General features: G+C 45.1%; 2 protein-coding genes across 9 annotated transcripts in view; one reads left to right on the forward strand and one right to left on the reverse strand.

Annotated features, from left to right (window-relative positions):
* Nucleotides 1-10,550, forward strand: part of LOC133559616 (inactive ubiquitin carboxyl-terminal hydrolase 54-like) — a 54,722-nt gene extending 44,172 nt beyond the window's left edge. For 4 of the 5 annotated variants that reach the window (XM_061911539.1, XM_061911540.1, XM_061911538.1 and 1 more), the window contains 7 exons: nt 1,992-2,111; nt 2,386-2,536; nt 5,938-7,166; nt 7,387-7,484; nt 9,005-9,100; nt 9,315-9,447; nt 9,540-10,550. In XM_061911539.1, the coding sequence (XP_061767523.1) occupies nt 1,992-2,111; nt 2,386-2,536; nt 5,938-7,166; nt 7,387-7,484; nt 9,005-9,100; nt 9,315-9,447; nt 9,540-9,967 (2,255 nt within the window). In that variant the 3' untranslated portion in view covers nt 9,968-10,550. The remainder of the gene's footprint in view (nt 1-1,991; nt 2,112-2,385; nt 2,537-5,937; nt 7,167-7,386; nt 7,485-9,004; nt 9,101-9,314; nt 9,448-9,539) is intronic. The other variant, XM_061911541.1, reaches the window with a different exon arrangement.
* Nucleotides 10,551-10,557: 7 nt separating this feature from the next.
* The window catches only part of mmrn2a (multimerin 2a), a 41,741-nt gene continuing 29,647 nt past the window's right edge, over nt 10,558-22,651 (reverse strand). For all 4 annotated transcript variants that reach the window (XM_061911547.1, XM_061911545.1, XM_061911546.1 and 1 more), the window contains 6 exons: nt 19,138-19,493; nt 16,264-16,449; nt 15,685-16,149; nt 14,171-14,522; nt 13,729-14,103; nt 10,558-13,658 (listed from right to left, as the gene is read on the reverse strand). In XM_061911547.1, the coding sequence (XP_061767531.1) occupies nt 13,330-13,658; nt 13,729-14,103; nt 14,171-14,522; nt 15,685-16,149; nt 16,264-16,449; nt 19,138-19,493 (2,063 nt within the window). In that variant the 3' untranslated portion in view covers nt 10,558-13,329. The remainder of the gene's footprint in view (nt 13,659-13,728; nt 14,104-14,170; nt 14,523-15,684; nt 16,150-16,263; nt 16,450-19,137; nt 19,494-22,651) is intronic.

The raw sequence follows: 22,651 nt of genomic DNA on the forward strand, positions 1-22,651 counted from the left end.
CAGGGAAAAGTACCTTCCATATGACGAGGTGTGAACAGGTGATGACATAAATCATGGTCCCAATACGGTAAAATCAATCAAAATTAGTGTGGTTCCAAAGGGGGGGGGGGGGGGTTAAATTGACTGTGTCCATCCATCCATTTTCTACCAATTGTCCCTTTCGGGGTCGCGGGGGGTGCTGTGTGCTATCTCAGCTGCATTCGGGTGGAAGGCGGGGTACACCCTGGACAAGTCGCCATCTCACCGCTGGGGCCAACACAGACAACATTCACATCCACGCTCACACAGGAGGGAAAGTTTGGTGTGTGGTTTTTAAAAGTGCTCCCCCTCTGGTTAACATGTGAAATAACAAGTGTGTGTAAACATTTGAAGGGCTCCCTCAATGTAACAAATACAATAACTTGTGTGTGTGTGTGTGTGTGTGTGTGTGTCAGCAGATGTGTTGACCAGAGTGTTCATCATTGCTGGGCTGAAAGCGAGGACTGAGCCTCACACAATAGAGAACATGTTGGAAATGTTTTTTAGTTTCCTTTGTTATTCTGGCGCTCAAACAAATGATCAGCTGGTCACTCTGTGGCTCCGCCCCTCATTACGTGAGTCTAATCCAGGGGTGTCCAAAGTTTTTTGACTTTGGGGGGGTGGGGCTGCATTGGGCTAAAGTATACTAATATGTATATATATATATATATATATATATATCACTCAATCAATCTATGTTTATTTACATAGCCCTAAATCACAAGTGTCTTAAAGGGCTGCACAAGCCACAACGACATCCTTGATTTAAAGCCCACATAAGGGCAAGGAAAAACTCACAACCCAGTGGGACGTCAATGTGAACGACTATGAGAAACATTGGAGAGGACCGCAGATGTGGGTAAACCCCACCCTCTAGGGGAGACCGGATGCAATGGATGTTGAGTGGGTCTAACATAATATTGTGAAAGTCCAGTCCATAGTGGATCTAACATAATAGTGAGAGTCCAGTCCATAATGGATGTAACATAATAGTGAGACTCCAGTCCATAGTGGATCTAACATAATAGTGAGAGTCCAGTCCATAGTTGATCTAACATAATATTGTGAAAGTCCAGTCCATAGTTGATCTAACATAATATTGTGAAAGTCCAGTCCATAGTGGATATAACATAAGAGTGAGAGTCCAGTCCATAGTGGATGTAACATAATAGTGAGACTCCAGTCCATAGTGGATCTAACATAATAGTGAGAGTCCAGTCCATAGTGGATCTAACATAATATTGTGAAAGTCCAGTCCATAGTGGATCTAACATTATAGTGAGAGTCCAGTCCATAGTGGATCCAGCATAATAGTGAGAGTCCAGTCCATAGTGGATCCAACATAATAGTGAGAGTGCAGTCCATTGTGGATCTAATATAATAGTGAGAGTCCAGTTCACGGTGGGGCCAGCGCTTCATCCCTGGCCTCCACAAGGGGGAGGGGGGCAGAGGAGAAAAGAAAAGAAACGGCAGATCAACTGGTCTAAAAAGGGGGTCTATTTAAAGGCTAGAGTATACAAATGAGTTTTGATGGGACTTCAACTGAGGTACCATCTCTAACTGTTATTGGGAGGGCATTCCATATATATATATATATATATATATATATATATATTTTTTTTATTTTTTTTATATATATTCATATAATTGGATATTAAGAGTATGTAATAGTTCTACTCCCACCTTGTTTGTTTTTCCTTAAAGACTTCCTTTAATTCAATCAGATTTAATTGGGTTTAATTTTGAATTATGTGTTGTATTTGGACATTTTATAAAATATCCACAAAGTGTGACCTTTGTGTGTTTTCTGGATTGGATCTCATGTAAAATGCTGTGCTATGTTCACTTTGCATTGTCAGATATTTGAAAGTAATTGTTGTTATTATAATGAACACACTAGTTCGGAGTAAATTATTTATTTGTTATGTGACTGATATGCACGTTGTTGTGTCCGTGCGTGCGTGTTTTTAAAGGTGAAGGTGACAATCTGAAGCAGCGTCTGTCGGAGGCGGAGCTTCTGTTGGACCAATCGGTGCGTCTGGAGCAGGCAGGCGAGGTCGCCGCCGCCCTGTCCGCCGTCAATGACGCCGTGTGTAAGGACCTCCCCTCCTTGCATGCAAATGAGTTCACCAGAGCCCCGCCCACTCCCGGCTGGTTTCCAATAGCAACCAGCGTCGGCGTGCTGATGACGCTTGTATCTCATCATCAATTCTGATTAATATTACTGGACGTTTTTGATTGTTTTGAAAACATTTTTTTCATTTGTTTGGAAGATTTTGCATGAAACCATTTTCTTTTCTCCTTTTTCCTTTCCTTCTTTTCCTTTCGCTCCATTCCTTGGTTTCCCCGTGGGACCTCGCCCTGTAGCTAAGCTACGACCGGCAGGCAAGGGCGGAGCTACTCTCCACAGCCGGCTGCAGCGTTGCATGAGGAGAGGTCGCAGCATTCAGCAACGTCTGCAGCATCTTCATCCTCATCATCTTCATCGTCATGGCTCACCTGCGGAGGAACAGCCCAGGTACTGAAAGTAGGAGGTAGTACTGAGTAGTAGGGAGTAGCAGGTAGTTGTTGGTAGTCATAGGCCAGGGGTGTCAAACTCAAATACAGAGTGGGCCAAAATTTTAAATTGAACAAAACCACAGGCCAGGGTTGAACAGATTAACCTTTTAAAAGGGACCTGCGGGGTTTGGTGGTAGCGGGGGGTTGTATATTGTAGCGTCCCGGAAGAGTTAGTGCTGCAAGGGGTTCTGGGTCATTTGTTCTGTTGCGTTACGGTGCGGGTGTTCTCCCGAAATGTGTTTGTCATTATTATTTGGTGTGGGTTCACAGTGTGGCGCATATTGTAACAGTGTTGGCATTGTTAATACGGCCACCCTCAGTGTGCCCTGTATGGCTGTTGATCAAGTATGCCTTGCATTCACTGTGTGCTAAAGCCGCATATATTATGTGACTGGGCCGACACTCTGTTTGTATGGAGGAAAAGCAGACGTGACCACCAGGTTGCAGAGAATGCTAAAGGCAGTGCCTTAAAGGCTCGCCCCCAATATTGTTGTCCGGGTGGAAATTAGGAGAAATTCGGGAGAATTGTTGCTCCGGGAGATTTTCGGGAGGGGCACTGAACTTTGGGAGTCTCCTGGGAAAATTGGGAGTGTTAACAAGTATGAGTATTAGCGGTGAATGCGGTGTTACAGCGAAACCGCCGCTGAATAACACCGGCGGGCCAGATCTAATGTTAATTTGTCATTGCCTCAAGGGCGAAATGAAAATACAGGGAGGGCCAAATTCGGCTCGCGGGCCAGAGTTTGACACCGATGTCATAGGCAGTTGTAGGTAGTAGCAGGTAGTAGTAGGCAGTCATAGGTAGTCGTACATAGTAATAGGTAGTAATCTTTAATAGTAGGTCATTGTAGGTAGTAATAGGTAAGAGCAAGTAGTATTAAGTAGTAATAGGTAATTGTAGATAATAGTAGGTAGGAGTAGGTAATAGGTAGTAATGGGTAAATGTAGGTAATAGGTGGTAGTACTAGGTGGTAGTATGTAATATTAGGTAGTACTGAGTAATAGTAAGTAATAGTTGTAGTATAGAGTAGTAGTATAGAGTAGTATAGTAGTAACAGATAACCATAGTAGGTAGTCATAATAGGTAGTTGTATGTAGTAATGGGTGGTAGTATGTAGTCATAGGCATTCGTAGGTAGTAAATGGTAGTAGTAGGCAGTCATAGGTTGTCGTACATTGTAATAGGTAGTATTAGCTAATAGTAAGTAATCGTAGGTAGTAATAGGTAAGAGCAAGTAGTGCTAAGTAGTAATAGGTATTTGTAGATTATAGTCAGTAGGAGTAGGTGGTAGTAGGGAATATTAGTTGGTAATAGCTAACAGTAGGTATTATAAAGGAGTAATAGGTAATAGTAGGTAGCAATAGGTAAATGTAGATAATAGTAGGCAGTAATAAATGATAAATGGGTTGTACTTGTATAGTGCTTTTCTACCTTCAAGGTACTCAAAGCGCTTTGACACTACTTCCACATTTACCCATTCACACACACATTCACACACTGATGGAGGGAGCTGCCATGCAAGGCGCTAACCAGCACCCATCAGGAGCAAGGGTGAAGTGTCTTGCTCAGGACACAACGGACGTGACGAGGTTGGTACTAGGTGGGGATTGAACCAGGGACCCTCGGGTTGGGCACGGCCACTCTACCACTGCGCCACGCCGTCCCAAGTAGAGTTTTAACTTGCACTTACAGATGTAGCGACCAACTGTAGTTACTGACAGTGGTTTTAGGAACTGTTCCTGAGCCCATGTGGTGATATCCTTAACACACTGATGTCGGTTTTTGATGCAGTACCGCCTGAGGGATCAAAGGTCCGTAATATAATTGCTTACGTGCAGTGATTTCTCCAGATTCTCTGAACCTTTTGATGATTTTGGAAACAGGGTTTGTAATTGGGAGTAGTATGTAGTCGTACATTGTAATAGGTAGTAATAGCTAATAGTAAGTAATCGTATGTAGCAATAGGTAAGAGCAAGTAATAGGTAATAGTAGATACTAGTAGGAAAGAGTAGGTGGTAATAGGTAAATGTAGGTAATATTAAGTGGTAATAGCTAATAGTGGGTATAACAAAGGAGTAATAGGTAATAGTAGGTAGCAATAGGTAAATGTAGTAATAGGTGGTAGTGGGTAATATTAGGTAGTACTAAGTAGTAAAAGTAGATGGTAATAGTAAGTAGTAATAGATAGCCATAAATAATAGTATGTAATCCGAGGTTGTAGGTAGTAATAAGTAGAAATAGGTAGTTGTATGTAGTAATAGGTGGTAGTAGATAGTCATAGGCAGTCGTGGGTAGTAGCAGGTAGTAATTGGGAGTAGTAGTCATACATACTAATAGGTAGTAATAGCTAATAGTAGGTAATCGTAGGTAGTAAGAGTAAGTAGTAATAGGTAATTGTAGATGATAGTAGGTAGGAGTAGGTAATAGTAGGTAGTAATAGGGAAATGTAGATAATATTAGGTGGTAATAGCTAATAGGTAGTACAAAGGAGCAATAGGTAAATGTGGATACTAGTAGGTAGTAATAGGTTGTAGTAGGTAATATAAGGTAGTACTAAATAGTAATAGATGGTAATAGTAAGTAATTGTACATAGTAATAGTAAGTAGTAACAGATAGCCATAGGTAATAGGTAGTCACAGGTATTACAGGTATGTAGTCATAAGTAGTAATATGTAGTTGTATGTAGTAATATGTGGGAGTAGGTAGTCATAGGCAGTTGTAGGTAGTAGCAGGTAGTAATTGGGAGTAGTAGGCAATCACAGGTAGTCGTACATAGTCATAGGTAGTAATAGCTAATAGTAGGTAACCGTAGGTAGTAAGAGTAAGTAGTAATAGGTAATTGTAGATAATAAAAGGTTGGAGTAGGTAATAATAGGTAAATATAGGTAATATTTGGTGGTAATCGGTAATAGTAGGTAGTAAAAAAGTAGTAATAGGTAATAGTCACAGGCAGTAGGTAGTCATAAGTAGTAATAGGTCATAGTAGATAGTAAAAGGTAGTCGTAGATAGTCATATGTAGTAAAGGGTAGTCCTAGGTAGCAATAGAGTAGTAGGTATCAATAGGTAATAATAGGTAGTTGTAGTTAGTCATAGGTAATCATAGGTAGGTAGATACTGATAAAGCATGATACTGATAAAGCATGATACTGCATGATACGGATAAAGCATGATACTGCATGATGCTGCATGATACTGATAAAGCATGTCCTCCTAGTCACATGCCCCACTATTTGAAAAGAACTCGATTTACCAAAGGTTTAATATATGTCTCTCTCTTTCTCTCTCTCTCTCTCTCTCTCTCTCTCTCTCTCTCTCTCTTTTTCTCTCCCTCTAATGTTCTCTCTCTCTCTCTCCCCAGTGAAGAGCCTGTCTCGCAGCAAGTACTCCTGACACTGGACAGCCAATGGGCTTCCAGGCAGCACCATCAGGGCCCGCCTCTTCCTCCTCCTCCCTGCCACGTTGCGCTGCTCTCTCCCCCGACGGCCTCATCACCTGCCGGCTCCACCCACAACGCCACCGTAACCGCCGACATGGCCCTGCCCCCCAGTGTCAACACGCCCGCACCTGTTGCCGCCGGGTCACTTCCTGCTCGGGGTACTTTGGAACAGACACACCTGGCAGGGTCCACCTCGCTGACACCGACCGAGGAGGTGGACACCGCCACCCGGTGGACCGGGACCCCAATACAAACTCCGACCCACGGCTGGTCAAGTTCAGAAACCCCTGCGCCCAATGCTGGCGCCAGGACTGATCTGGTGGAGGCGGAGTCCTGTCACATCCGACACACAGAAGCCACGCCCCCTACCAGGAGCTGTTCTTACCTACCTGAAGGCCGTGGCCTGAAAGCACCAAACACCTTGTCGCCCTCGTGCCCTCTGACCCCACCTGGCCACGCCTCTTCCTACCCAGAGGGCAGCAGAAGTGTGCTGCCGGTGGAGCGCTGGGCACAAAACATCCGCAGATACTACAGCTCACACAATGCACCAGGGTACACTGACAGCTCCCACAATGCACCTGGGCACACTGACAGCTCCCACAACGCACCTGGGTCTGACTACAGCTCCCACAATGTACCTGTGTTCACTGACAGTTCCCACAATGCACCTGGGCCAAGCTACAGCTCCAACAATGTACCTGTTTTTACTGACAGCTCCCTCAATGTACCTGGGTCCGACTACAGCTCCCACAATGCACTTGGGCCCGGTTACAGACCCCACAATGCACCTGGGTCCGACTACAGCATCCACAATGCAACTTGGTCCGACTACAGACCCCACAATGCACCTGGGTCCGACTACAGCATCCACAATGCAACTTGGTCCGACTACAGACCCCACAATGCACCTCGGCCCGACTACAGCATCCACAATGCACCTGGGCCCGATTACAACTCCAACAATGCACCTGGGCCCGATTACAACTCCAACAATGCATCTGGGTCTGACTACAGCTCCCACAATGCACCTGGATCTGACTACAGTTCCCACAAAGGACCTCTGTCTGAGCTGGACTGGCTGTACCAGAACAGCCTGATAACTCCCAGCATGCAACAGCCGGACTCACCTGTCAGCCTGCAACCCAGCAGAGGTCAAACTCCGCTTCTACTGTCGAGCTGGAAACTAACGTTACTGATTATTGATTAGTTATTGATTCCAACTGATACAGTTATTGATTGTAACTGATAGAAACAGTTACTGATTGTAACTGATAAAAATAGTTATTGATTCCAACCAATAGAAATGGAGATTTGGAGCTTATTGATCATGGTGCTAAAGTGAAAGTGAACTTGAGTTGTGTTGCCCTGCAGGACTGAAGAGGATCACGTCTGGATCGTGTCGCTCCAAAACTCCAACGGCAGAGATGGAGAGACACGCCTACTCAACACCTGTATCTCTCACCACCAAGGTGCCTACACACTCATACCACTACTATGACATCATCAATTGCGATGTATGACACTAGGAATTGTAATCAGTGACATTGTCTATGACATCATTGACACCGTGAATGACATTATGGATGGCTTCATGAATGTCATGTAGGATACCATGAATGACACCTAATGACATCATGAACGAGACCATGGATGACACCGTGTATGACATCATTGACATATTGTATGACATCATGAGAGACAGTGAATGACATCTTGAAAGACAGAGTAAATGACACTATGAATGATCCAATGAATGACATTGTTGATATATTGTAGGACATCATGAATGACATCATTGACATATTGTATCACAATATGAAAGACTGTGAATGACATGTATGAACCTATGTATCATCATGAATGACACCATGTATGACATCCTGAATGACATCATTGATATGATGTATGACATTGACATATTGTTTGACAACATGAATGACACCGTGAATGACATCATGAAAGATCTTGAATGACATCATGAAGGACAGAGTAAATGACACTATGAATGACCTAATGAATGACATCATTTATATAATGTATGACACCATGAATGACATCATGAAAGACCTCATAGATATAATGTATGACATCATGTATGACACTAAGTATGACAACATGTATGACACTATGAATAACATTGTGTATAACACCATGAAAACATAATTCACATTGTATGACATCATGAAGGACAGAGTAAGTGACCCAATATGAATGACATCGTTGATATGTACGACATCATGAATGACATCTTTGACGTATTGTATGAGATCATGAAAATACGTGAACGACATCATGTATGCCACCATGAATAACATCATGAAAGACCGTGTATGACACCATGCATGACATATATGACATCATGAATGACATCATTGATACAATGAATGACATCATGAATGACATGTATGACATCATGTATGGCACTGTATGACACCATGAATGAAAGCATGCATGACACCATGAATGCCATCATGAAGGACAGAGTAAATGACCCAATGAATAACATCATTGATATATATGACATCGTGAATGACATCTTTGACGAATTGTATGACATCATGAAAAGCCGTGAACGACATCATGTATGCCACCATGAATGACATCATGAAAGACTGTATATGACATCATGAATAGCCGTGTACGACACCATGCTTGACCTGTATGACATCATGAATGACACTGTATGGCATCATGTAAGACACTCTATGACACCTTGTATGACATCATTAATGACATCATGAAGGACAGAGTAAATGACCAAATGAATGACATCATTGATATGTATGACATCTTTGAAGTATTATGACATCATGAAAAGCCGTGAACGACATTATGTATGCCACCATGAATGACATCATGAAAGACCGTGTATGACATCATGAGTGACCGTGTTTGACACTATGCATGACCTGTATGACATCATGAATGACATTGATACAATGAATGACATCATGAATGACATTGTATGACATCATGCGTTGGTCGTCAGGTGGAAGACGAGACCTACAGTGTGGAGAATTTGCGTCGCGTCACTCGCAGCCTGAGCAGCTCCGTCATGGGAACCGTTGGCCCCGCCCACAGCCGTGTAAGTGCAGCACATTCATGCCGTCACCTCGTGTTTCCGTGGCAGCAAGCATGGACATGATAAATGAAGTCCTGAATGTTTTCTCCATTTCATCACATTTGCACGCCACTTCCTGTTTATGCTATCCACCAATCATATACTTTCTTCGATATCACCTTTTATTTGAATTTTTTTCACTTTTTTCTGTTTGTCTTCGTACCCTCCTCCCCCCCAGAACTACTCCTCCCTCCCCCGTCACCGCCCCTCCTCCCCCACCACCGACCCCTCCCACCTCCGTCACTACCGCCCTCCACCACAGCACGCCCCCCCGCCGACGTCACCGCCCCCCAGCACCCGGGGACTCCCAGGTAAACACCCCTGTCGCCCGACCACACCCAACCCTCGCCGTGTGAAGTGAAAATGAAAGTAGATGACGTCATGCTCTCACTCCTCCCTTCAGGACCAGGAAGGCGGACCCAGCAGGCGGCCATGTTTGCTCCCGGCGGGCGCGAGCGAGTAGCCGTGAGTTACGGGACTCTTCCCCGCCCTCCTCGCCGAGCTCAGGCCGCCTCCTCCTCCACCTCCTCGCTCCCCGGGGGGGTCAGAGCTCCTCCCCCGGGGGGTCTGCAGAGTCTCTACGCCACTCTGTCCCGCTCCGCTTGCCAGCGTGAAATGCCGCCATTGCCAGGGGCGGGACGGGGGCGGAGCCTACCCCAGCCGCTGCGCCTGGACATGCCACCAGAGGGCGACTGGCGTAAGAGCGTCGCTCGCATTCGCCAGACGCTCCCTCCGCTCTGCTCGTTGTGCCTTCAGCTTCCTGCCGAGCCGCCCTGCCCCTTTTGCGCGCCCTGCGCCGCCTACGTGGCACGACGGCGCGCCGCCCGGTGACCACCTCGTGAAACGTCTGTTTGGAATGTGACACTTCCTGTGTAGCCTTTTATTTCTCATGTGCCTACGTCCGCGTTTCCTCGCCACTTCCTGTTTGGACCTCAACAACGCCTCCTCTTCCTGGCTGACGGAGGAGAGGCGGAGTCAAGACTCTTGGCGTAGAAGGAATTTAAAATAGTTTTTTTTAGATGTTGCAGCTAATATTTAGCATGTTTTCCTCCTATATAACTGATGGAGATAGAAATAGAAACATAGATCTTTAACGCTTTGCTAAGCAATTAGCATGAAAAACGTTTCCTTTAGTCCAGTGTTTTCTCCACCGAGTAGCACCTCAGTGGCCAACTTTAAAACACGGTAGCATAGTAAGCCAAAGTATTCATTAATAACATGACAGAGGTTTTATTCAGCATATTTTTAGACGCAGCTTTCATATTTAATCACGTGACTCTGGCGTACCACTAGAGGGAGCCACAGTTAGAGAATGGCTGCTTTAATCCAGTCTGAAGATTTCATTTCTTCTATTTGTATTGCTTATTTTTCTACTCGTAGGATTGACAATAAAAAGTTTCTCGGAAGAAAAAAACGTCTGGTCAGTTTTCATTTCAGCAAGATGATGTTGCATCTTTTATTGTTCACAAAACAGCAGCTTAGGTCATAATCTTTTTATTTAAATATGCATTTGGACATAAATATCACAAGTCAAACTTACATTTTTAGAATACATCAAAGATTAGTTGATTTTTTTTACAGATAAAACATTTCAATAGAAGATTAAATTATCACTTTTCAGGTAAGTATTATTCATTAGGAAAATTATTGGTAATTATTTTAAGTACTCGCATGTTGCACAGTACGTTTGTGGAGACTTGGACAGATGTCGTTAAGCTGCCCGATCTTTTTGCTCGAACAACTTCCTGCCGTGTACAAATATTACAAAAATAATGTGCATTCAAAGCATTTGAAACGCTAAAATCGATTACGAAAAAAAACGTAGTACTTTTATTTTGAAAGTGTAGTTGTCGATTATTGGATGTTAAGAAACGTAACCCGGAGACCGGAAGTTGCGGAGTTTGGGCGCCAACAGAGCGGGCAGTTGCGTAGAAGAAGCAGAAAACTTAAATAATGGCAGCTGGTGAGAAACTTTTACCATGAATTGATTAACGTAAACCCCGACTTAAACAAGTTGAAACACTTATTCGGGTTTTACCATTTAGTGGTAAATTCTACGGAATATGTACTATACTGTGCAATCTACTAATACAAGTCTCAATCAAAACTGGTCGTATGTGTCGCGGTCTTCTGTTTTGAGCTTCGAACATAAAAATCAGTATCCCCCAGAAACGTTATCTAAATGTATCAATGTGTTTGTAAAAATCGAAATTTAAGACAACGAGCGGGAAACTATTTTGTATTGCACATGCGCAGTGTCTCTTTTTCTCGTGTGTAAGTGAACCAGAACAACAACAGAAGAAAAAGTAGACAAACAGCGATGTCAATGTTGTCAAAGCAAGTTTGTCGTGTTCAACAATTCTATTTTTAATGTCCTGAGACATGGAAAGTGACATATTTTATCGTTTCTATATTGAGTAGGCAAAAGTAATAGACATCTTATAAGTAGACGCAGCGTTGGCTGCTGTGACGCAAGAAATTCGGCCGCCATCTTGAAGTGGTGACGAGGAGCCGGCGAGCAGCCTAAACTGACAGTTGACAGGTAGAAAACAAAGATGCCGGACTGGTGCTCAGCGTTTTCCTGCTCAAATGAGTGGACTTTTAAAAATAGGAATCGGAGAGATTACTTTTCACAAGTAAGATTAAACATTAACGTATTATTGGTTGTATTTTGTGAAAATAACATTCACACAGAGTTGAGAAGGAGCAAAGATCTTTGATTGTTCATTGTTGGGTAAGACATAATTTTGTTTTATTCTGAATCCAGTGAAACAGATTGGTGGTTTTAGCTAATATAAAGACTTTCATGTGTTTATATATGTTTATGTTTAAGTATACATAAAAAATACATAACTGGTATATAATAATCTTTGTAAACATGATCATTTACAGATACCTAGTGTATTCATACATTGTTTATGTCGGATATACGCATGTATATATAACCTAATCATATTGTTTCTTCAACTTAAAAATAGCTGACCGTTTTTTCCCACCCAGGGCTTCACGGTGGCAGAGGGGTTAGTGCGTCTGCCTCACAATACGAAGTTCCTGCAGTCCTGGGTTCAAATCCAGGCTCGGGATCTTTCTGTGTGGAGTTTGCATGTTCTCCCCGTGAATGCGTGGGTTCCCTCCGGGTACTCCGGCTTCCTCCCACTTCCAAAGACATGCACCTGGGGATAGGTTGATTGGCAACACTAAATTGGCCCTAGTGTGTGAATGTGAGTGTGAATGTTGTCTGTCTATCTGTGTTGGCCCTGCGATGAGGTGGCGACTTGTCCAGGGTGTACCCTGCCTTCCGCCCGATTGTAGCTGAGATAGGCGCCAGCGCCCCCCCGCGACCCCGAAGGGGAATAAGCGGTAGAAAATGGATGGATGGATGGATTTTTCCCACCCTTCTCTGGGTTTATATTCCTAGTTTTGATCTCGGACGTCTGGTCACTTATATAGCACATAAGAATATTCTATTACTGTTAAGCAAACTATGAATAATAAAACACGCCAAAACATGTGTCTTTTATCATAGCTACACGTATGACAAAAAAAAAAACAGTGAAAATCAGTGGTATTCAGGAGGTAAGATGAATTAAATGCGCTGACAGTTCATTACTCCTGCCAAATTAATTGCTCTGAGTGGAGCGGATCACCACTCCAAGATGGCGGTCCCGCAAAAGTCGCTGTTCTTCTTCTGCTATTGTTCTTCCAGGTCACCCGCACACAAGGTTACGGAAGAGACTGCGCATGTGCAATGTGAATGGAGAAAAAAGTTTTAATTCCTATTTTTTAAAACGCATTAATAAATCCTTTATTCGTTGTGGCTTGTGCAGCCCTTTGAGACACTCGTGATTTAGGGCTATATAAGTAAACATTGATTGAGTGGTTATTTTTTTATCATCAAACCAAAATTCGAGGAAAATGGATTTTTATATTGAATTATTTCTCTATTCCAAACCCAAAACGGACATACACGGACCAAAACTGTTGGGTGATGGAAGTGCAGGGACGAGAGTGGACGTGGGACACAGGAAGTAAGTACACATGGTACACACACAGTGTACTGACAAAAGTGTTGTGGTGTTTGAAGTGGTTATGTTAGCTTCCTCATGTTAGCATGCTATGTTCGGTCATTCGCTCCACGAGTGACTTCATGCGCCGTTTTCTTGTCTTTACCTCCTGGTTGGCTCACAGCGCCCTCAGGTGTCCCGGCGTAACAACAGCACGGCAACGGCGTCGCCTGGATCGGCCCGCTCCCCGCCCCTTATCTCCAGTCTAAGTTCCTCCCCCCTCCTGAGCCTCAGGTGGGCGGTGCGAGGCCGTGACGGCGCCCCCTGCTGGTGGAGGGGCTTCCTCGGCGCCCTCATGTCCGTCGCGAGCGTGAACGCGTAGACGACGTCCCCCCCGCTGCGGCTGCCCAAGTTTCCTTTGTCGAGAGACGCATCAGCACGGAGGACACCGCCTGATGCTCTGTGAGGGGAGGCGGCGTCCTTTGTGGCGTGTGATTGGCTGAGAGCGGCGTGGACGTCTGTGGAGAGAATGAAGGCGGACATGTTTGGTGACGATTGACAGCCGGTGACGACATCCCGGCGCCTCACCTCCAGCCCGCCTCCTGCTCCGACGGCGCCCTCCTCGCTCCTTCTTTTTGCCGAGCAGCCGCCACACCTGGTCCAGCTCCAGCGTGGCGTGGCTCCGCTCCAGCACGTCGGCGTTGCTGAAGACGCTCTTGAACGTCCTCAGGTGTTCCTCCAGTCCCCTCTTCAGCCGCGCCACCTCCGTGTGCAGTGTGGCCTCCTCGCCAGCGGGCGGCGCCCCTCCCGCAAGGTGCGGGCAGCAGGGTGCTTCTTGCGGCGCCTTCGGCCTCGGCTCGTCGACGCTCCTCTCCATCTTCCGCAGGTCGCCGGCGTCTCCGTGCTGCCTGGACGCCAACCAGGGAGACGGCTCGTCCGCGGGGGGAACTTCCTGCCCGCCGCCTGCGCCAAGGAGCACAACTTGGTCTCAGGCACAGTTAGTTGGATGTTAGCGTGGGCGGGTTGTTACCTAGCAACCGGCTGAGACTGAGGTTGTGTCCTTGGAGCTGCTCCTGCAGGAGCCTCAGCTGCTCCTTGAGGGCGGGGATGGAGTGGGCCTCCTGGTCCTGGAGGGGCCACTCCAGGAACTCCAGCACCTCCTCGCCCAGCAGGAGCTCCAGCACGTCGCTGTGGCGAATGGCGTCCTTCAGCAGGGAGTTGAAGGACCCCGACAGGCGCTTCATCTCGTCCGTCCGCTTCCTGTCCACCTCCTTCAGCCGCGACACCTCCGCAGCCGCCTCCTCCAGTCCGCTGCCCAGCCGGGCCAGGTCCTGGTCCAGGGTCCTGGTCCTGGTCTGGTGTGAGACCAGGGACTCCATGGCCTGCCAGAAGCAAAAGATGACGTTTAAAGGCCTACTGAAATGAGATTTTCCTATTTAAACGGGAATAGCAGGTACATTCTATGTGTCATACTTGATCATTTTGCGATACTGCCATATTTTTGCTGAAAGGATTTAGTAGAGAACATCGACGATAAAGTTTGCAACTTTTGGTCGCTAATCAAAAAGCCTTGCCTGTACCGGAAGTAACAGACGATGTGCGCGTGACGTCACCGGTGTGAGGGCTCCTCACATCCTCACATTGTTTATAATGTGAGCCACCAGCAGTAAGAGCAATTCGGACCGAGAAAGCGACGATTTCCCCATTAATTTGAGCGAGGATGAAAGATTAGTGGATGAGGAAAGTTAGATTGAAGCACTAATAAAAAAAGAAAAGAAAAGGGGACGGTTCCAGGCAAGTTTCAGATGTAATTAGACACATTTACTAGGATAATTCTGGAAAATCCCTTATCTGCTTATTGTGTTAGTAGTATTTTGGTGAGAGTATAGTCATACCTGAAAGTCGGATGGCTGTGGTGAACGGCAGTGTCTCTCAGAGAAGCCATGGAGGAGCCAAGATCTCAGCTGCCTTTTTGAGCTGCAGGATGAGGTCGCATATTCCACTCTAGTCTACGGTAAGAGCCAACTTAATATCACAATTTTCCCATCCAAAAACTTGCTGGTTGACGTAGAGAAATGTTCGCTTGACCGCTCTGTGTTAAAGCTTCACAACAAAGAAACACCGGCTGTGTTTCGGTGCTAAAGGCAGCTGCAATCCACCGCTTTCCACCAACAGTATTATTCTTTATAGTCTCCATTATTAATTGAACAAATTGCAAAAGATTCAGCAACACAGATGTACAAAATACTGTGTAATTGCGCGATGAAAAGAGACGACTTTTAGCCGTAAGTGGTGCTGGGCTAATATGTCCCCTCCAACCAATAACGTCACAAACACGCGTCATCATTCCGCGACATTTTCAACAGGAAACTCCGCGGGAAATTTAAAATTGTAATTTAGTAAACTTAACCGGCGGTATTGGCATGTGTTGCAATGTTAAGATTTCATCATTGGTATATAAACTATCAGACTGCGTGGTCGGTAGTAGTGGGTTTCAGTAGGCCTTTAAGGTTGAGTTTTTACGAGATCCTCAAGTCGGCTCACCTGCTGGAGGCCTCGTTGGACCGCCTCCACCGCCGGCTCCCAGTCGCTGGCCCCGCCCAACTGCCCCGTCCCGGCCTGTTTGTCTTCGTCCAGAGCTAGCCGGTTCTCATTGGCCAGCTCCGTCACGTTGGCCACGCCCCTCTCCAGTGTTGCCACGGCGTCCTGGAGGCGGAGACAGTCGCACTGGCCGGAGGCGTTGTGTTTGTAGAGGACAGTGTACAGGTAGTCCACGTCCACGTCCATCTCCTGCAGACGCTGCCCCTGCTGGCTCACGTTTGCCGCCAGCTCGCCCACCTGACTCAGCACCGCCACCTTGGCCGCCTCCACTTCCAGACCCGTCTCCATGAACTGGACCTGGCTGGTCCTCGCCGTCTGGTTGATGCGCTCGCCCAGCGCCTTCATGTCCCGCTTCAGCTGCTGGACGCCGCCCGCCGTCGCCTCCACGTCCTCCATCAGTCCACCCACCTGACCACAGGAGACAAGTCTGCTGTAGCCCCTCTCTCAGGGAAGTAGCCAATCAGGCGTGCTATCTGGACGCAGTGACACCGGCGGCCTGCAGGGGGCGACGGAGGCGCAAACCTTGACTGTGTTGTTGACCACCATGTTGTCCAGACGCTTGATGGCCTCCCACACTGCAGGGGATGGCTGCACCGCCAGGGTGGGCCACTCCGGCTGATCCTGGTCCTGGTCCTGGTCCTGGTCTCGGTCTCGGTCTTGGTGCTGTTTCATCTCAGCCAGTGTAGCGTTCATGGCCTGCAGGCTGATCTGAACAAGTACCGTACTCGTTTAGGAAGCACATATTCTTAAAAGTACTAGTTTGAGAAGTACTACTTCAAAGTAGTTGAAATAATAGGGAAAAAATTGTAGTTTAAGATGTAAGAGTTTAAAGTAAAAGGGAAATAAACACTAATTTGAGCAGTAATAGTTTAAAGTAGTTGAAGTAAGAGGGAACAAATACTAATTTGAGAAGTACTTGTTTAAAGTAGTTGAAGTAAGTGGGAAAAATACTAGTTTGAGAAGTACTAGTTTAAAGTAGTTGAAGTAATAGGGAAAACATTTTAATTTAAGAAGTACAAGTATAAAGTAGTGAAAGTAATAAGGAAAAAATAATAGTTCAAGAAGTATGAGTTTAAAGTAGTTGAAGTAAGTGGGAAAAATACTAGTGCGAGAAGTACTAGTTTAAAGTAGTTTAAGTAATAGGGGAAAAATAGTTTAAGAAGTACGAGTTTAAAGTAGTTTCAAGTAAAAAGGAAAAAAACACTAGTTTGAGAAGTAATAGTTTAAAGTAGTTTCAAGTAAAAGGGAAAACATACTAATTTGAGAAGTAATAGTTTAAAGTAGTTGAAGTAAGAGGGAAAAATACTAGTTTGAGAAAAACTAGTTTAAAGTAGTTGAAGTTATAGGGGAAACATACTTAATTAAGAAATACAAGTTTAAAGTAGTTTCAGGTAAAAGGGGAAAAACACTAGTTTGAGAAGTAATAGTTAAAAGTATTTGAAGTATGAGGGAAAAATACTAGTTCAAAGTAGTTGAATAATAGGGAAAAAAGTGTAGTTTGAGAAGTACTAGTTTAAAGTAGTTTCAAGTAAAAGCGAAAAAAACCCCACTAGTTTGAGAATTAATAGTTTAAAGTAATTTCAAGTAAAAGGGAAGACATACTAGTTTGAGAAGTACTAGTTTAAAGTAGATGAATAATAGGGAAAAATACTAGTTTGAGAAGAAATAGTTCATAGTTGAAGTGATAGGGAAAACATACTTGTTTAAGAAGTACAAGTTTAAAGTAGTTTCAAGTAAAAGGGAAAAAAAACACTGATTTGAGAAGTAATAGTTTACAGTAGTTGAAGTAAGAAGGAAACATACTAGTTTGAGAGGTACTAGTTTAAAATAGTTGAATAATAGGGAAAAACTAGTTTGAAAAGTACTGTTTTACTGTAGTTGAAGTAATCGGGAAAAAATACTAGTTCGAGAAGTATTATTTTAAAGTAGTTCAATAGGGAAAAACTATTTTAAGAAATACGAGTTTAAAATAGTTTAAAGTAATAGGGAAAAACACTAGTTTGAGAAGTACTAGTTTAAAGTAGTTGAAGTGATAGGGAAAAATACTTTTTTAGGAAGTATAAATGTAAGTAGTTGAAGTAAAAGGGAAATTGTAATTTAAGAAGTACAAGTTTAAAGTAGTTGAAATAAAAGGGAAAATACTAGTTTTAGAAGTACTAGTTTAATAAGTAATGCTTGAAAAATACTAGTTTAAGAAGTACTAGTTAAAATAATTTAAGACATATTGGGGAAAAAATACTTGTTTAAAAAGTACTAATGAAAAATTATTATTGAAAAAAGTACTTGTTTAAATAGTATTTTTTAAAGTATACGTACCAACTATTAATGAAAAAAGTCATACGGAAAAAAGTATTATTAAAAAAATACAACTTTAAAATTTAGAACTGTACGAGGTATTAGTAGAAAAAATACTTTTATAAAAATACATAAAACAGCGTAAAGTGTATCAAAAAGTAAAATGTAGTGTAAAAAGTAAGTATAAAAAATGAGCTACTGAAAAATAGGAGTGTAAAAATAGTATACATATTTGTTATTAGTGTAAAATGTACGAGAACACATGTTTTACATAAAATGTAGTACTAAAAATGTACTTGTTAAAAATGATAGCGTAAAATATACACATCCAACATGTATGTTTGAAAAAGTAGTAGTCTAAAAAGAACAGGTATACTACTAATACTTGCAACAAGTAGTATTACAAATATGATGGTAAAAAGTACTAATAGAAAATTACTGTTCAAAAAGTAGAAGTGAAAAAAGAGAAGTACTGCAGTAATGTAAAGAGTCAAAGAGGTAGTAGTAGAGTTGTATTGCAGTAATGTCAGAGTGAAAGAAGTAGGAGTAGAAGTATTGCAGTAATGTTGGAGTTGTAGAAGGAGTACTGCAGTAGAGAAGTACTGCAGTAATGTAAGAGATGTATAAGTAGTACTGCAATAGAGAAGTATTGCAGTAATGTTGGAGCTGTAGAAGCAATACTGCAGTAGAGATGTAATGCAGTAATATAAGAGATGTAGAAGTAGTACTGCAGTAGAGAAGTATTACAGTAATGTAAGATATGTAGAAGTAGTACTGCAGTAGAGAAGTATTACAGTAATGTAAGATATGTATAAGTAGTACTGCAGTAGAGAATTATTGCAGTAATGTAAGAGATGTAGAATTACTACTGCAGTAGAGAAGTATTGCAGTAATGTAAGAGATGTAGAAGTAGTACTGCAGTAATGTAAGAGATGTAGAAGTAGTACTGCAGTAGAGAATTATTGCAGTAATATAAGAGATGTAGAATTAGTACTGCAGTAGAAGTAGTACTGCAGTAATGTAAGAGATGTAGAAGTAGTACTGCAGTAATGTAAGAGATGTAGAAGTAGTACTGCAGTACTTGTGTACTGCAGTACTGACCTGCAGCATCTTGTGATGTCTTTTGAGTTTGAGGTCGACGTCGGTCTTGAAGCTGCTGATGTTGTAATGCAGCATTGCATGCTGGGAGTGCAGCCTTCCTTCCACCTCCCTCTGATGGACATCCATCTGTCGCTGCAGCGCCACCATCTGGTGGAGCACTTCGGCGCCCGGCCGCTCCTCCTTCTCCTCCTCCTCCTCCTCCTGCTCCTGCTGGACGCTCTTCAGCTGGGCAACATCACGTGCCAAGGTGCCAACCTGCTGACTCAGCAGCGCCAGCGAGCGGTTGAAGCCGTCCAGCAGCGCCATCATGTGAGGGACAGGCAGCTCTGCGGGCAGCACCTCCGCCTCAGACACACCTGGAACCACACACATACCTGTACCTGACATATGCAGATTCATCATGGACACACACACACTTACATACACACATATATGTATGTACAGTGTATATATTTATATATACAGTATATATACTGTATATGTACATATATACAGTATATATACTGTATATGTATATATATATATGTTTGGACACATATATATACTTATGGAAACAGTGTTTGTATGTATGTGTGTGTGTATATATATATATATATATATATAATATGTATATATAAATATATGTAAATGTATGTATATGTTTATATATTGTGTATGTATGTATACGTATAAGTATGTATGTATATGTGTATATATATGCATATATATATATATGCATATATATGTATATACATCTCACACTCCTCTCTGAGCTACTACCTTACCGTGGTAGAGGAGTTTGCGTGTCCCAATGATCCTAGGAGCTATGTTGTCTGGGGGTTTTCATGCCCCCTGGTAGGGTCTCCCAAGACAAACAGGTCCTAGGTGAGTGATCAGACAAAGAGCAGCTCAAAGACTTCTATGGAATTACAACGAAATGAACCCAGATTTCCCTCGCCCGGACGTGGGTCACCGGGGCCCCGCTCTGGAGCCAGGCCCGGAGTTGGGGCACGATGGCGAGCGCCTGGTGGTCGGGCCTGTTCCCATGGGGCCCGGCCGGGCACAGCCCGAAGAGGCAACGTGGGTCATCCCTCCAATGGGCTCACCACTCATAGGAGGGGCCATAGAGGTCGGGTGCATTGTGAGCTGGGCGGAAGCCGAAGGCAGGGCACTTGGCGGTCCGATCCTCGGCTACAGAAGCTAGCTCTTGGGACGTGGAACGTCACCTCACTGGGGGGGAAGGAGCCTGAGCTAGTGCGCGAGGTAGAGAAGTTCCGGCTGGATATAGTCGGACTCACCTCGACGCACAGCAAGGGCTCTGGAACCAGTTCTCTCGAGAGGGACTGGACCCTCTTCCACTCTGGCGTTGCCGGCAGTGAGAGGCGACGGGCTGGGGTGGCAATTCTGGTTGCCCCCCGGCTCAAAGCCTGTACGTTTGAGTTCAACCCAGTGGACGAGAGGGTAGCTTCCCTTCGCCTTCGGGTGGGGGGACGGGTCCTGACTGTTGTTTGTGCTTACGCACCAAACAGCAGTTCAGAATACCCACCCTTTTTGGGTACACTCGAGGGAGTACTGGAAAGTGCTCCTCCGGGTGATTCCCTTGTCCTACTGGGAGACTTCAACGCTCATGTTGGCAACGACAGTGAAACCTGGAGAGGCGTGATTGGGAAGAATGGTCGCCCGGATCTAAACCCGAGTGGTGTTTTGTTATTGGACTTTTGTGCTCGTCACAGTTTGTCGATAACAAACACCATGTTCAAACATAAGGGTGTCCATATGTGCACTTGGCACCAGGACACCCTAGGCCGCAGTTCCATGATCGACTTTGTAGTTGTGTCATCGGATTTGCGGCCTTATGTTTTGGACACTCGGGTGAAGAGAGGGGCGGAGCTTTCTACCGATCACCACCTGGTGGTGAGTTGGCTGCGATGGTGGGGGAGGATGCCGGACAGACCTGGCAGGCCCAAACGCATTGTGAGGGTCTGCTGGGAACGTCTGGCAGAGTCTCCTGTCAGAGAGAGTTTCAATTCACACCTCCGGGAGAACTTTGAACATGTCACGAGGGAGGTGCGGGACATTGAGTCCGAGTGGACCATGTTCCGAACCTCTATTGTCGAGGCGGCTGATTGGAGCTGTGGCCGCAAGGTTGTTGGTGCCTGTCGTGGCGGTAATCCCAGAACCCGTTGGTGGACACCAGCAGTGAGGGATGCCGTCAAGCTGAAGAAGGAGTCCTATCGGGTTCTTTTGGCTCATAGGACTCCGGAGGCAGTGGACGGGTACCGACGGGCCAAGCGGTGTGCAGCTTTAGCGGTCGCGGAGGCAAAAACTCGGACATGGGAAGAGTTCGGGGAAGCCATGGAAAACGACTTCCGGACGGCTTCGAAGCGATTCTGGACCACCATACGGCGCCTCAGGAAGGGGAAGCAGTGCACTATCAACACCGTGTATGGTGCGGATGGTGTTCTGCTGACTTCGACTGCGGATGTTGTGGATCGGTGGAGGGAATACTTCGAAGACCTCCTCAATCCCACCAACACGTCTTTCTTTGAGGAAGCGGTGCCTGGGGAATCTGTAGTGGACTCTCCTATTTCTGGGGCTGAGGTCGCTGAGGTAGTTAAAAAGCTCCTCGGCGGCAAGGCCCCGGGGGTGGATGAGATCCGCCCGGAGTTCCTTAAGGCTCTGGATGCTGTGGGGCTGTCTTGGTTGACAAGACTCTGCAGCATCGCGTGGACATCGGGGGCGGTACCTCTGGATTGGCAGACCGGGGTGGTGGTCCCTCTCTTTAAGAAGGGGGACTGGAGGGTGTGTTCCAACTATCGTGGGATCACACTCCTCAGCCTTCCCGGTAAGGTTTATTCAGGTGTACTGGAGAGGAGGCTTCGCCGGATAGTCGAACCTCGGATTCAGGAGGAACAGTGTGGTTTTCGTCCTGGTCGTGGAACTGTGGACCAGCTCTATACTCTCGGCAGGGTTCTTGAGGGTGCATGGGAGTTTGCCCAACCAGTCTACATGTGCTTTGTGGACTTGGAGAAGGCATTCGACCGTGTCCCTCGGGAAGTCCTGTGGGGAGTGCTCAGAGAGTATGGGGTATCGGAATGTCTTATTGTGGCGGTCCACTCCCTGTATGATCAGTGTCAGAGCTTGGTCCGCATTGCTGGCAGTAAGTCGGACACGTTTCCAGTGAAGGTTGGACTCCGCCAAGGCTGTTCTTTGTCACCGATTCTGTTCATAACTTTTATGGACAGAATTTCTAGGCGCAGCCAAGGCGTTGAGGGGTTCCGGTTTGGTGGCCACGGGATTAGGTCTCTGCTTTTTGCAGATGATGTAGTCCTGATGGCTTCATCTGGCCGGGATCTTCAGCTCTCACTGGATCGGTTCGCAGCCGAGTGTGAAGCGACCGGAATGAGAATCAGCACCTCCAAGTCAGAGTCCATGGTTCTCGCCCGGAAAAGGGTGGAGTGCCATCTCCGGGTTGGGGAAGAGACCCTGCCCCAAGTGGAGGAGTTCAAGTACCTAGGAGTCTTGTTCACGAGTG

This window comes from Nerophis ophidion, linkage group LG09, assembly GCF_033978795.1.
Source record: "Nerophis ophidion isolate RoL-2023_Sa linkage group LG09, RoL_Noph_v1.0, whole genome shotgun sequence".
NCBI lineage: Eukaryota > Metazoa > Chordata > Actinopteri > Syngnathiformes > Syngnathidae > Nerophis > Nerophis ophidion.